The following is a 16031-nucleotide window of genomic DNA, read 5'->3' as shown; positions in this document are numbered from 1 at the left end:
AGGGACTACATTTGGAGTCTGATAAGGGAAAGTGATTAGTTGCGCATTCGCAAATCAAGGAAAACTGTTCATTTTTAACTTTGTAAAATTGTTTTCAAATGTTTGAAAATAAACCTTGCTGCAGTTATGTTTCATATTTTAGTTTTATTGTGAAAAAGTCAGAAAATTGTCAAAAATAGCTGTTTTGAGGGGATAAAATTGCTGTGCAGCCCAAAAAAAAACAAAGTTTGGCATGAAAAATGGGCTTTTTCTATTGTTTTGCAATAAATATAGTTGGAAAAAGACACTTATTTGCCAGGAACAAAAATCATGTTACATCAACATATGGTGGATGTTTCATGTCAACTGGACCTTCAGAAATGTATTTACTGAGAAAAATGGTGACATATTCAATACTTATTTTACCTTGTGTGTGTGTGTGTGTGTAAATACATATATACAGTGGGGCCAAAAAGTATTTAGTCATTCCCTGATTGTGCAAGTTCTCCCACTTAGAAAGATGAGAGAGGTCTGTAATTTTCAACATAGGTACACTTCAACTGCGAGATACAAAATGAGAAAAAAAATACAGGAAATCACATTGTAGGATTTTTTAAGAATTTATTTGTAAATTATGGTGGAAAATAAGCATTTGGTAAATAACAAAAATTCATCTCAATACTTTGTAACACAAGCTTTGTTGGCAATGACAGAGGTCAAACATTTCCTGTAAGTCTTGGCCAGGTTTGCACACACTGTAGCTGGTATTTTGACCCATTCCTCCACGCAGATCTCCTCTAGAGCAGTGATGTTTTGGGGCTGTCGTTGGGCAACATGGACTTTCAACTCCCTCAACAAATTTCCTATGGGGTTGAGGTCTGGAGACTGGCTTGGCCACTCCAGGACCTTGAAATGCTTTTTACGGACCCACTCCTTCGTTGCCCAAGTGGTGTGTTTGGGATCATTGTCATGCTGGAAGACCCAGCCACGTTGCATCTTCAATGCTCTCACTGATGGAAGGAGGTTCTGGCTTAAAATCTCACGATACATGGCCATGTTGATTCTTCCCTTAACATGGATCACAGTCGTCCTGTCCCCTTTGCAGAAAAACAGCCCCAAAGCATGATGTTTCCACCCCCAGGCTTCACAGTAGGTATGATGTTCTTTGATTGCAACTCAACATTCTTCTTCCTCCAAACATGACGAGTTGAGTTTTTACTCAAAAGTTACATTTTGGTTTAATCTGACCACATGATATTCTCCCAATCCTCTTCTGGATCATCCATATGCTCTCTGGCAAACTTCAGATGGGCCTGGACATGTATTGGCTTAGGCAGGGGGACACGCCTGGCACTACAGGATTCGAGTCCCTCTCTGTGTAGTGTGTAGCCTTTGTTACTTTGGTCCCAGCTCTCTGCAGGTCATTCATCAGGTCCCTCTGTGTAGTTCTGGGATTTTTGTTCACCGTTCTCATGATCATTTTGAACAATGAGATGACATCTTGGGTGGAGCCCCAGATCGAGGGAGATTATCAATGGTCTTGTATATCTTACATTTTCCTACAATTGCTCCCACAGTTGATTTATTCACACCAACCTGCTTGACTATTGTAGATTCACTCTTCCCAGCCTGGTGCAGGTCTACAATTTTCTTCCTGGTGTCCTTCGACAGCTCTTTGGTCTTGGCCATGGTTGAGTTTTTAGTCTGACTGTTTGAGGCTGTGGACAGGTGTCTTTTATACAGATAACGAGTTCCAACAGGTGCCATTAGTACAGGTAACAGGTGGAGGACAGAAGAGCTTCTTAAAGAAGTTAGAGGTCTGTGAGAGCCAGAAATCTTGCTTGTTTGTGGGTGACCAAATACTTATTTTCCACCATAATTTACAAATATATTCTTTAAAAGTCCTACAAAGTGATTTTCTGGAATTTTTTCTCATTTTGTCTCTCATAGTTGAAGTGTACCTATGTTGAAAATTACAGACCTCTCTCATCTTTCTACGTAGGAGAACTTACACAATCAGGGACTGACTAAATACTTTTTGGCCCCACTGTATAGACACATAAAGTGCATCTGGAAAGTATTCAAAGTTACAGCCTTATTCCAAAATAGATGACATGAGTTTCTTCCTCAAAATTCTACACACAATACCCCTATAATGACAATGTGAAAAAGGTTTTTGAGACTTTTGTAAATTTATTAAAATAAACAACAACAACAACAACAACAAATAATCACAATTTCACTGATACTTACTGGACTGGTAAGCATTGAAAGTCGAGATAGACATGTCCAAACTTGTCCTTTCACATGCCGAAACGGAGGTGTTCCTTTGTCTCGCTTCCAAAGCAAATCGGTCGTGACGCGCGAAGCCTCCGCGCGGTTTTCCATGACAAAATCTCTTGTTAAAAATGAAATCTGCCGGAAAATGGCTGATGTCCAGCTCTTGTGATAACCAGAGAAAGAGCACACAACGGTCTCATATCCACAGAGCCATCAGCTCAGAAATGGTCCGGTGGCTTGTGCCGTGTCGTCGCAGCTCGGAGCGCGGCGCGCTGAGCGTCCTTAAAGGGGTCCTTAAAGCTGTACTACCAGAGCTTATTCTCTGTGAAGCCCGTAAAATTTTCACTGAAAGCCAGATAAATTTTTCGAATGCTTTCCAGGTGCCAGTCTAACAGCTTCTGAAAAAAATACCCAAATCATTACGCCATTTCCAGACAATGAAAATCCGACGATGGGGCGGGACCACTCCTTCCACAAGGCGTGCTCACAGGCGAATGACGTCACCGACAGGCGTGGAAAAGCTCACGCATGCACACAAGGGTTCAAGCTTGTCTGACATGAAAACATATGAATCAAATCCATATAGTTAAAAAAAAAATAAAAAGGTACGATACTTTATGGACAGACCTCGTATAATGTATACATTCATTCCACACAGACTGATATATTTTGGGTGTTTATTTCTTTTAATTACTAATTAAATAATTAATTAATTACTAATCAATCAATTAATTATTAATTAATGAAGCATATAAATTATTACTATTATTAATTATTATTAGTATTATTCTCCCCCTCTAGCTGCCACTTTATCGTGGTGGGGGAGTTTGCGTACCCGGATGATCCTAGGAGCTATGTTGTCGGGGGCTTTGTGCCCCTTGTAGGGTCTCCCAAGGCAAACAGGTCCCAGGTGACGGGTCAGACTAAGGGCAGTTCAGAACCTCCATGACCAGTAAAAAAAATCAAGGACCGAGACGTCGCCCAGTATGGGGGAGCCGGGGCCCCACCCTGGAGCCAGGCCTGTGCGAGCGCCTGGTGGTCGGGCCTTAGCCCATGGGGCCCAGCCGGGCTCAGCCCGAAAGAGCAACGTGGGCCCGCCCTCCTGTGGGTTCACCATCTGCAGAGGGGGCCATGGGGGTCGGGTGCAGAGAGGATTGGGTGGCGGTCAAGGGCGGGTGGCCCGGCGGCCCGGTCCATGTTCACAGCCCCTGGCTGTTGGGACGTGGAATGTCACCTCGCTGGGGGGAAGGAGCCTGAGCTTGTGCGGGAGGTTGAGAGATACCGACTAGAGATAGTCGGGCTCACCTCCACGCACAGCTTGGACTCTGGTACCCAACTCCTGGAGAGGGGCTGGACGTTTCATTTTTCTGGCGTTGCCCACAAGGAGAGGCAGAGAACTGGGGTCGCATTGCTTGTTGCTCCCCAGCTCAGTCGCCATGTGTTGGAGTTCACTCCAGTGAACGAGAGGGTCGTGTCCCTACGCCTTCGGGTCAGGGACAGGTCTCTCACCGTTGTCTCGGCCTATGGGCCAAGCAGCAGTGCAGAGTACCCGACCTTCCTGGAGTCCCGGGGAGGGGTACTAGATAGCGCTCCGACTGGGGACTCCATTGTTCTCCTGGGGGATTTCAATGCCCACGTGGGCGGCGGCAGTGAGACCTGGAGGGGGGTGATCGGGAAGCATGGCCTCCCCAATCTGAACACTAGTGGTGTTCAGCTGTTGGACTTCTGTGCTAGTCACAGTTTGTCCATCACGAACACCATGTTCGAGCACAAGTGTGTCCACAAGTACACGTGGCACCAGGACACCCTGAGCCGGAGGTCAATGACTGACTTTGTAGTCGTATCATCTGACCTTTGACCACGTGTCTCGGACACTCGAGTGAAGAGAGGGGCAGAGCTGTTGACCAATCACCACCTGGTGGTGAGTTGGATCCGCTGGGAGGGGAGGAAGCCGGTCAGACCTGGCAGGCCCAAATGTATCGTGAGGGTCTGCTGGGAACGACTGGCGGAACCCTCTGACAGCGAGGTCTTCAACTCCCACCTCCGGGAGAGCTTCTCCCAGATCCCGGAGGAGGTTGGAGACATGGAGTCCAAGTGGACCATGTTCTCCACCTCCACTGTCGATGCGGCCGCTCGTAGCTGTGGTCACAAGGTCTCTGGTGCCTGTTGCGGCGGCAATCCCTGAACCCGGTGGTGGACGCCGGAAGTAAGGGATGCCGTCAAGCTGAAGGAGTCCTACTTATCTTTGTTGGTAGGTGGGACCCCGGAGGCAGCTGACAGGTACCGGCAGGCCAAGCGTGCCGCAGCCCGTGCGGTCACAGAGGCAAAAACTCGGGTCTGGGAGGAGTTTGGGGAGGTCATGGATGAGGACTATCGGTCGGCCTCGAAGAGATTCTGGCAAACCGTCCGACGCATCAGGAGGCGGAAGCAGCTCTCCACCAGCACTGTTTACGGTGCGGGTGGGGAGCTGCTGACCCTGACTGGGGATGTTGTCGGGCGGTGGAAGGAATACTTCGGGGATCTCCTCAATCCCATCGTCACGTCTTCCGAAGAGGAAGCAGAGACTGGGGACTCGGAGGCGGACTCATCCATTACCCAGGCCGAAGTCACTGAGGTGGTTAGAAAGCTCCTCGGTGGCAAGGCTCCTATGGTGGATGAAATCCGTCCTGAGTACCTTAAGGCTCTGGATGTTGTGGGACTGTCTTGGCTGACACGCCTCTGCAACATCGTGTGGTGATCGGGGTCAGTGCCTCTGGATTGGCAGACCGGGGTGGTGGTCCCTCTGTTTAAGAAGGGGGAGCGGAGGGTGTGTTCCAACTATAGGGGGATCACACTCCTCAGCCTCCCCGGTAAGGTCTATTCCAGAGTACTGGAGAGGAGAATTCGACCAATGGTCGAACCTCGGATTCAGGAGGAGCAGTGTGGTTTTCGTCCTGGTCGCGGCACACTGGACCAGCTCTACACACTCCATCAGGTACTCGAGGGTTCATGGGAGTTCGCCCAACCAGTCCACATGTGTTTTGTGGATCTGGAGAAGGCGTTCGACCGTGTCCCTCGGGGCACCCTGTGGGGGGTGCTCTGGGAGTACGGGGTCCAGGGTCCTTTGCTAAGGGCTATCTGGTCCCTGTACGACTGCAGCAGGAGCTTGGTTCGCATTGCCGGTAGTAAGTCAAACCTGTTTCCATTGCACATTGGCCTCCGCCAGGGCTGCCCTTTGTCACCGGTTCTGTTCATTATTTTTATGGATAGAATTTCTTGGCGCAGCCAGGGTGTAGAGGGGGTCTGGTTTGGGAATCACAGAATCTCGTCTCTGCTGTTTGCGGATGATGTGGTTCTGTTGGCTTTGTCAGATCAGGACCTTCAGCGTGCACTGGGGCAGTTTGCAGCCGAGTGTGAAGCGTCCGGGATGAAGATCAGCACCTCCAAATCTGAGGCCATGGTTCTCGACCAGAAAAAGGTGCTTTGCCCTCTTCATGTCGGTGGAGTGTCCTTGCCTCAAGTGGAGGAGTTTAAGTATCTCGGGGTCTTGTTCACGAGTGAGGGACGGATGGAGTGTGAGATCGATAGATGGATTGGTGCAGCATCTTGCAGTGATGCGGTCGCTGTATCGGACCATCGTGGTGAAGAGAGAGCTGAGTAGGGGGGGCAAAGCTCTCGATTTACCGATCAATCTGCGCTCCGATCCTCACCTATGGTCATGAGATTTGGCTCATGACCGAAAGAACGAGATCGTGAGTACAAGCGGCCGAGATAAGTTTCCTCCGCAGGGTGGCTGGGCGCTCCCTTAGAGATCGGGTGAGGAGCTCGGTCACTCGGGAGGAGCTCGGAGTCGAGCCGCTGCTCCTCCACGTCGAAAGGAGTCAGTTGAGGTGGCTCGGGCATCTTTTCCGGATGCCCCCTGGACGCCTCGCTGGAGAGGTGTTCCGGGCATGTCCCATTGGGAGGAGGCCCCGGGGAAGACCCAGGACACGCTGGAGAGACTACATCTCTCGGCTGGCTTGGGAACGCCTTGGGGTTCCCCTGGAGGAGCTGGGGGAGGTGTGTGTGGATCGGGAGGTCTGTGCGGCTTTGCTTGAGCTGCTGCCCCCGCAACCCGACTCCGGATAAGCGGAAGAAAATGGATGGATGGATGGATAGATAGTATTATTCATATTAATTAATTGTTGGTTATTAATTAATAACTAATTAAATTCATTATTAATACCACAAAATTCTCTGACATGATTGCGATGCATCAAAGAAATTTATTTGTGTCTCCTTGTATTTCTTCACATTGACGCAGAAAGGCGAGAAAATAAAAAGAGCAAATAGGCTACTGCAACAAGTTGCACTTTGGTTGCCATGTTGACAAACAGTGAAGACGGCACTTTAAGCGACGCAACATGATAACGTCAAACTCATGAGATGAGCAGTTTGTTTTTTTCCTAAGGTGGAGGGGTGTCTCAATTCATAGGGCTAGAGGCATACCCCATGGCCTTACCACTTGCTTTAAAGAGGTAGGGCCAAGGGGAAGGAGTACATAAAAGAATTGAGATTGGGTCTAAAAATAATCATTGATGAAGAATGAAGGTGGCTACCAACAATTGCCATCAGAATAGTTCTGGTCAGTCTGACTGGAATTCTACATCTGAAACTTGTACGGCCTCTGGATTTTTTTTTTAAGGTTTGTCATGAAAAGAGCTTTCTTTGGCACCACTATAATTTTTTTTAGCATTTAAATAAGGGATTCATAATATGATATTGCCAATATAAATTCATGCTGTCTGGAAATAATTTAACATTTCTCCCCCTGTAGGGAAGAAATTCAAGCGATCAGATGCCATGACCTATATTTGGTAGCGACATCATAGAACATGTGGGAGCTTTGTCCCCCAATCTGCGTGAGGGATGCCGGGAAGGACACGGCAACTACCTGTCGGAGTAAAGAAAGGCAGTGTGACGTCAGCTGGCTGCCCCCTTGAACAAAATAAAGTCAAGATAGTGGAAAATGGCCCGAAACAGCTTATTTCTGTATAAATCCAATAACTTTCTCATATATTTTTGAAATGTTAGTGAGAAATATACACTTCTAAATCAAAAATGTTGTTTTTGAACCCAGATAATGCCTCTGATGTGATTTACAATACACCTTACAGATATTACCGTGCACACCCTGAGAACGAGCATCAAGCAAGAGGGTCAGGTCACAAGTAATCTCAAAACCTCATGTTCTGAACCTGCATGTGCACACGCACTTCCTCATGCAGTCTGTCTGCACAATGGCTTAGGAAGGAAAAGACAATATTCCCTGTGGAGTTCCCCCCAGATAAATGTATTATTTTAATAAAAATGAGCTGTAATTTTGCAATGTTGCAAAAATAAACCAACATCACAATGCTTGGTTTCAGTAGAAACTACATTTTGTCAGTTTTGTGAAATATGAAAGGCCATACAGCTTTAACAAGAGTCATCAGCAGATGACATTTCTCCCCAGTCCCCACAGATCAGCAATACAAAGTATTGGGGGACCACCCAAGTACACAGTTATGCTAAATATGTATGAAATTGGTCAACTGGTTCTTCAGATATAGCGTTAACAAGGGTGGCAATGACAGTATATTGAATATCTCACTGTAATCTTGAAATTGACCCCAAGGTCTCCGTAATCAACTGGTGTTTGGGGATCACCCAAGTACACCTTAATGCTAAATATTCATGAAGTTGGTCAAATGGTTCTTGAGATATCACGCTAACAAGCGAAACAGAACAAGTGAATGGACATGCCGATTGCTATAATCCCCCTGTATTTCATACCGGCGATAATAAATCAACAAAAGAAAAAAACAAAAAGAAAAGAAAAACGCACTCTGATTAAAAAAAACAAGTACATCTGAACTCAGGACTTTACATCCAGATGAATGCAATGTTGTCTGCTGGTCATCAAGGTTCTCACTCACCTGTCATGTTCTTTGTCCACCAGATGGTAGCGGGCGCGGAAGGCCACAAGGTGGGCATAGTAGGCTGGCGCAGGGATGGAGACTGAGCGGGTACAGCGCACGTATGTGTGGCACAACTGGTAGGTGAGCAGCTGGAACTCATCAGCAGTAAAACAATTGTCATCCCACAGTACATGATAGTGGGAAGGCCGACTGGTGCCCTGGGAAAAGTGACGCAAATGACAATTATAACATCCATTTATCACAGTGCAACCTCCACTTTATAGCAACAGAGTGCAACACAGTCCTGCCATGTCGGCAGCAGACTGGGCAGAGAAAACAGAATTGGGTCCCACCTGTATTCCAGCATGACTGCAGAGGTAAAAGTCAAACTCGTAGGGATGTGTAATGTCAGTATCCACAGTTGTGCCAGCAGGAATGTTTCCGCTACGTCCAACCTGACAACAAAGTTAAGGTTAGTCAACCAACACTAATGGCAGTGGTTTGTTAATGGCAGTGGTTTGTTTTGGACCTTTTACAATTACAATGAAAAATAAATGGAACACAACATGTACGATGTAGAACACAAAGCTTTTAAGCCATTTTACCTGAATTAGCTCAGTAAATGGCATCAGGAAATTACAGCTGTAATTTTTGAGAGAAAAAAAATTCTGATGCTCAGGCACAGGAAGACATTTAATAAATACTGCTTACTCAACCAGTTAAATGTATACAGAGCTACTTTCCTCGCTGTACACAAGTGCATGCAGTGCACGCAAGGTTTCTACTGTCCGAAAACTTCCCAAATACGATGAATGCCCACTGGAACGACCCTAATGCTTTAACTGTCTATAATTACAGAGGATGAAGTGGGAAACTGTCCATTTGTCAAGGTAATTACAGTGTTCCAGTCCAGTACTTAAAACAGAATAATGTGGTCCAACAGCTAACACGCTGTAATGTTGTTAATGAGTGCTACTGGTAAAACAACTCGTATGTCTTTGTGTGACTTTTCTGGTAGAGCTCACTCTCTCATTGCGATCAGCACAGAAGAGGCGTGTATGGTGGCGTTTTTGCACAACAATGTAGGTGATGCCTGGCTGGTACTCCTTCTCCAGGCTGATACAGGCCTCACGGATGGCCAGCAGCTCATAATACAGCACCTGAGGAAGAACCAAAGAATGATGACAATGTTTATAACTACATCTGGGTATTGATTCAAATTTCAAGAATCGATTTGATTCTGATTCTTCAGATTCAGAATTGATTATTTTGATTCGATCCGATATCAATTTGGTTTAGTGTTATTAAAACCATTTGAGCTGTTACATGATTATCTCGTTATGCAACATATTAATGCTACTTCACAAAATTTGGCCCTCAAAATGCAGGCAATAGTGTTTCAGAGAGTTATAAATTTAAAAATTTGTCTCCCCTCACGCCTGCAGCACTCGTTGCAGCAGGCGAACGTGGCTATTAGAAAAGTTATCCTGCAGCAAGGGAAAGTTCTCGTACAGTCTACACTAGAGAACCTTTGTGCGCTGTCCCACGGAAATGGCACGTTATGCTTCACTGTAGGGATGGTGCCTGGTTTCCTCCAAACATGATGCCTGGCATTCACACCAAAGAGTTCAATCTTTGTCTCATCAGACCAGAGAATTTTGTTTCTCATGGTCTGAGAATCATTCAGACACATTTTGGTAAACTCCAGGTGGGCTGCCATGTGCCTTTTACTAAGGAGTGGTTTCGGTCTGGTCACTCTACCATACAGGCCTGATTGTTGGATTGCTGCAGAGATGGTTGTCTTTCTGGAAGGCTCTCCTCACTCCACAGAGGAATGATTGAGTTCTGAAAGAGTGACCATCGAGTTCTTGATCACCTCGCTGACTAAGACCCTTCTCCCCCAATGGCTCAGTTTAGATGATCAGCCAGCTCAAGGAAGAGTCCTGATGGATTTGAACTTATTCCATTTACTGAAAATGGAGGTCACTGTGCTCACTGGGACCTTCAAAGCAGCAGAAATGTTTCTGTGCCCTTCCTCAGATATGTGCCTTGAGACAATCGTGTCTCAGAGGTCTACAGACAATTCCTTTGACTTCATGCTTGGTTTGTGCTCAGACATACACTGTCAACTGTGGGACCTTATATGTACACGTGTGCCTTTCCAAATCATGTCCAATCAACTGAATTTACCCCAGGTGGACTCCAAGTAAGCTGTAGAAACATCTCAAAGTTGATCAGTGGAAACAGGATGCAACTGAGCTCAGTTCTGAGCTTCATGGCAAAGGCTGTGAATACTTATGGATATGTGATTTCTTTTATTTTTATTTGTAATAAATATGAAAAAAAACAAACAAAAATAAAACGTCTGTCACATTGTCATTATAGGATATTGTGTGTAGACTTTTGAGGAAAAAAAATTCATCCATTTTGGAATAAGACTGTAACATAAATGTGGAAACAGTGAAGAGCTGTGAATACTTTCCAGACGCACGGTATACATCTATTCCTGCATTTCAGGTTGGCAACACATTCCAAAAAAACAAAACAGTATTTACCAATTTGTAATGTTGCCATTCCTTCTCACAACGCAAGACGTTTTTGGCATTGAAAGAACACAAGGTGAAGCATTTCAGCTTTTATTTTGTTCCAGCCTTGTTCCAAACAGGTCTTACAGTGTGGAGCAGTGCTGGGTTATTGCTGCTGCATTTTCTGCTTCAAAATTCTCCACACATTCTCTATTGAGGACAGGTGAGGACTGGAGGCAGGCCAGTCCAGTCACCAGCATCATCTTCTTATTTGGCTATGCCTTTGTAATGCGTGCAGATTATGGCTTTGCATTGCCACAATAAACGTTTCCACTGTGTGATGATTCAATGCAGATGCCTCTGAGCCCAGAGATGTTGATGCTGCTTCTGGAAAAGGTTAACACGAGGCTTCTTTTTTGCACTTTGAAGTTTTAAGTGGCACTTGCGAATGTAACTTACTATTGTAGTGCTTGACAAAGGTTTCCCAAAGTAATTCTTTGCCTGTATGGTAATATCAGCTACTGATGAATAACTGATCAGTGTTTACACACTGAAATTCCGCGAATCATTTCATGATATTATGCACTGTAGAGAGACAAATATGGATTTTTTTCCTGCCCAATCTTTCTCTGAGCAACATCGTTTTAAAACATTTCAATAATTTACTCACGTAAGCTTGACAAACTAGAGACCCTCTGTCCATCTTTGCTTCTCAAAAACTCAGCCTTTGGTGGAAAATGCTTTTGTAGGAAATCATGATTACCTCTTATATCACCTGTTTGAAATAACATGATTACGTTTTTTAAAACCTTACTGCTAGGCTTAAACTGCTCCTGTCCTCATTTTTTGTGGACTGTGTTCCAGGCCTGAAATGCAAGAATGAATCAATGTATATTAAATAAAATGAAGCTGTTGACACAAAACATGAAATATCTTTGATTTGTATCATCTGCAATGATACAGAAGTAAAATTAAATGTAACAATCACTGTGGGTTTTTTACATTTGCATTTTCCATACTTTTTTGATGTGGGGTTTTAGGTGTTAGCAAGGAAATTATTTTTCCTTTGAGGTCATGAACACTATGATAGTAAGTATTAGGACTTTGATGAGACTGGGCTGAAAACTGCAAAAATTAGAAGCAACACAAAGTTGGGAGAGGTGGCTGCATTCATGAAAACTGAAATCACTGGATAAGAGCTGACCTGTCTGAACTGGCCTTCTGAAACCCCGTCCCTGTAGAAAATGATCCTGGTGGGCTTGTAGCGAGTTGATTTGTAAAACTGGATGAGTAACTCCCGCACCATGGACGCCAGGTCTTGAATAACCTCCTGCCTGGGCCTTTGGACTCGCACAGTGGCACAGTACCTGCTTGGGTGGGCATCCATGCTGCCTACCACCTACAAGAGAGAGAGCACGAGAGACACAAGAAGAAAGAGCATGAGAGAGGGTGGTCAGAGATTGCACGGGAAGAAGGATGAGGGCAGGAGGGAGGAAAAAAAACATGAAAACAATATGTTCTACAGTACCCTAGCAATCACAATTTAAAACTTAAATGAAGGAAACCAAATACTGTACTTGTGTTGAACCATTACAAAGTAGATGCAATGTGAACCTTTTTTAATTATTATTAATGCTGCGTTTACACATAACGACAAGTCACGAATGCCACGAAGTACACATTCTTGGCCTCTGATCACGAATGTGATTATTCGGGGCAGAGGCGTCAGGTGTCCTCAGGAACTGCTGCAACCTGTTACCACACGTTACGATTAATGGCACGTTGCCAGAGAATTATCAGGAAACATTACGCACAGTCAAGAATAGTGTTCCGCGTAGCGTGTAACAGTGCATCGTTAAGTTCTGTCACGTTGTGAACGAGGTGAATTGTCTCCACACACACCAATATTCATCCAACCGAATTCAGATCGCTCCAGTTTTTCAGAAGAACTTTGTGACTGCATGCGTAGTTGGGCTCTGTGCCATGGAGTGGCGCAGAGAGGAGGACAGCGCCAGATGTGTGACTTCATGCGGCTCTTGTTTGGCGCATTTTCCCCAAACATTATGCACATGCAGCAGGTGGAACACCTGCAGGAGCACGCTGAAGAGCACTGAAATTTGACTTTTAGCCGACTTGGTGTCAGCAATCAAACTGAATGTTGTGCAGCAGGGTTTAATTGTGCGCACACTTCTTCCTCCGCCGAACTGGAGGAGCTGCAGAGATGTCGGGCAGCACGTGAGTCTCCTCTCGCTCCTCTGGTTGCTCAGACTCGTTCTCCCGCTCATTGGTTACAACAGCAGGTGGAACACCTGCAGGAGCGTCCTGAGGAGCTTCAGCAGGAACTGTGGACCGACATTTGGAGCCGAGTTTAATTGTGCGCACGTGACAGAAAACTGATCCATCGTGACGCGCAGTGAAATGTGACGCCGCGTTACAAGTCGTGTCAAAACTTGACAGTTTCCGTGTCACTTCGTAATAACGCTTGACAGTTTGGGCTCCAAGAACCATCACAGGAACCACTACGAACGTTGTCACGTTCTATTAAGGATCAATACTCATCAAGACGGATCAATACGCTCAGTTGCGACCTCCACGACGCGAGACGAAATGAGGGTGGTGTGTGACATTTGTGGAAGATTTTTTGACAGCCAAAAACATGCTCCATGAATATCAAGAATATCACGCACCAACACGCACTATTAAGAAACCTATTCAGATGCGTTAAGTCACATTAAGAATGTCAGGAATGCGTCACGAATGACAGAAAAATGACATTCATAACGCGTCTCGCTTATGTGGAAACGCACCTTAAGGGAAACCCAGCCAAGCAGCTTCCCCAATTCATTGAACGTCAGGTATAGTTTTCACAGCTCCAATCCTAACAATCCTAACATGTTTTATGTTTACTTCGCACAGACATGAAATGAATACTGTATTTGCACATCTGAGAGCCCAGGGCAAATCATCTGCCCACCTCTCCCTTTGTTGTTTTTGTTTTTAAGAAAGTTGGTTAAATGCCCACCTGAAATTATTATTTTTTAATTAAAGTTTATTAAATGCTCATCTAAAAGAAATTAATTCTGTGACACCCCCCCCCCCCCCAGCATATTGTAAAAAACAAAAAATTAGTTTTCGCAATGTTTTTCCTCTTCTTCTGTGTTGGACCTGTGATGACATTAGTTTGTCCTCTTATTGTGAAAGACTCTTATGCAAGAAACAGGAAGTGTTCTTTGGTAATGTGGTTAACTTTGTATAAGCTCAAAGAGCTACTGCCATCAGTTTGTGTTAGTTTTTGTCTGATAAAAGCCCTTTTTTCCATCCAGCAAAATGAGCCAGAAATGCAAAGGGGTGGGGGGGCTTGTGAAAGTTTTGAAAAAAAAAAAAAAAAAGACCCAAAATGATGCTTTCTCGTGCATCTGGAGAACCAAATACTATACTTTGACTTTAGAAAACTAATTACATTTTGCTTCTTTACAGTAATATATTTTCTTTTCTGCCTGACATTATTGATAATGCAACTATACCCTTTCTTACCTTGTTTAAATGTTACCTTTTTTTCTTCCAGGTAATGGTTTCTTTGGTGATGGTTTTAAATTTTCTGTGAACTTGTACCTGTCCTGTACCTGACTCAACTCACTCCAACTCATTGCATGTACCTGTCTAAACCCCCTGTCGCTGCACACTGCTTCTTTCTGTACCCCTAAACTGTGTACCTATGTAGATTCTGAAATATTCTCTCTCTCTCTCTCTCTCACACTCACTCACTCACTCACACACAAAATGGTATTTATGTACACATAATAATTAAACAGTGCTGTTGTTGGGTGAGTGGCTGAAGTTACGTCTCTGACTCCATTCAGGGATCCTCCCTCTCCCACCCCCTCTCTCCCTCACAGTCTGCAGCCAGTTGACTCCACACACACACACACACGCACGCACGCACGCACGCACGCACACACACACACACACACACACACACACGCACGCGCACGCACGCACAGCTCCTTCAGGGAACTGCGCTATTTAAATGGCTTTGAACAAGGCGCCCACTGTTTTAATCGGCCGTCTTTTCGAAATTTGAACGTCCAAATGACGGCTGGACGCCTCACTGCCTTCAGTCAGGTGATGAGTGAAGAAGAAGAACTTACTGCTGCAATGGAGGGCTTCTTTCCATCTCCAGCAGGTGGATGTGTAACATCTGCTCCCAAGAAGATAACTGGCTGCTGGAACACTGACGGTCTACAAGAAAGCAAAAAAAAAAAAAAAAAAAAAAAAAAAAAAAAACAACAACAACAACAAAAAAAACCCAATAGTAAATTCCTTTGGCTTTTTTCACTCTGGGTCGCCACAGCAGATCAGAGATGGAACTGGTGTTGATTTGGCATAAGGCTTTTTTCTTTCAATACTGGGTGCCCTTCGTGACAACTCCACATTACATGGAGAATGAGCATGGGTGGCCTTGAACCAGGAACCTTCTGCTGTGAAAGCAAGAGTGTTAAATGTTTGGTCACCACCTCTGTCCAGAAACCTAAAATAATTTGAGCTGTTATTTTAAAATAGAACAAGAAAGCCAGTGCTGCGTATGAGAAGAACAGAAAGTTTCACCTTTGGTGAGGCACCAGGATGTTGTTGATTCCTCCCAGCTTCACGTTGATCTTGAGGCAGAGATTGGAGAGGGTCTGAGGTGACGTCTTCACCACGTTCTTCACCTGAACACACTGGGTGGCCATGCCCAAAAGGGTGTCTCCAACTCTCTTTACTTCCGCTATGGGTGGATACAAACAAAAATACAATATAAAACAAAGTTAAATCTGTTTCAGGATATAGCCATCTACCTGGAAATTCTGAAAAAGGGTGATCTCGAAATCTGTGAGGAAGCTCACAAAGTGAAATAGACTCACTATGAGTGTAATTTACAAATAAGATGCGATAAAAAAAACAAAACAACAAAAAAAAAAACAGTCTAATTATCTCCCCTTGAATACGTTGGACCAGAATTATTTTCACTCATGCACATCTTCATGATGTGATGCAACTGTGTGAAGTTTGATTAAAATGCATTACCTGGTTTTGGAGGGGCTAAGCTTACAAAGTCAAAATCATGCAATGCATTAATTACACAAACAATTCCAATCATCTCCTCTTGAAGATGTTGGGCCAAATTATTTGTCTATGTCCTTCATGGACATAGTCATACAAGGTGCTACTATTGTGTCCAACAAAGGATGAGCTGCACTAACAACATTCATGTAAAGATGGGCGGGCAGGGTGATGCCTATAGTGCTCCCTCAATTTTTCTTTGTGTGCTGTATAAATACACTTTGCTGGG

The 16031-nt window shown here is 44.8% G+C and overlaps 1 protein-coding gene across 4 annotated transcripts in view; it reads right to left on the bottom strand.

Moving 5' to 3' along the window:
* LOC117513890 (protein argonaute-3) overlaps positions 1–16031 on the bottom strand; it is a 145392-nt gene that overhangs the window by 13010 nt on the left and 116351 nt on the right. For 3 of the 4 annotated variants that reach the window (XR_004561745.1, XM_034174125.1, XM_034174126.1), the window contains exons 13-18: positions 15308–15467; positions 14851–14941; positions 11907–12101; positions 9203–9337; positions 8531–8632; positions 8196–8395 (exon numbers count right to left, since the gene is read on the bottom strand). Coding sequence is in view for 3 of the 4 variants with exons in the window: in XM_034174125.1 (XP_034030016.1) it covers positions 8196–8395; positions 8531–8632; positions 9203–9337; positions 11907–12101; positions 14851–14941; positions 15308–15467 (883 nt within the window). In the remaining variant the exon portion in view is untranslated. Of the gene's footprint in view, positions 1–8191; positions 8396–8530; positions 8633–9202; positions 9338–11906; positions 12102–14850; positions 14942–15307; positions 15468–16031 lie in introns of those variants that run through there. The other variant, XM_034174127.1, reaches the window with a different exon arrangement.

This window comes from Thalassophryne amazonica, chromosome 7, assembly GCF_902500255.1.
Source record: "Thalassophryne amazonica chromosome 7, fThaAma1.1, whole genome shotgun sequence".
Classification (NCBI taxonomy): domain Eukaryota; kingdom Metazoa; phylum Chordata; class Actinopteri; order Batrachoidiformes; family Batrachoididae; genus Thalassophryne; species Thalassophryne amazonica.
The sequence above is the reverse complement of the archived record's forward strand: the minus strand, read 5'-3'. Positions and strand labels throughout refer to the sequence as shown.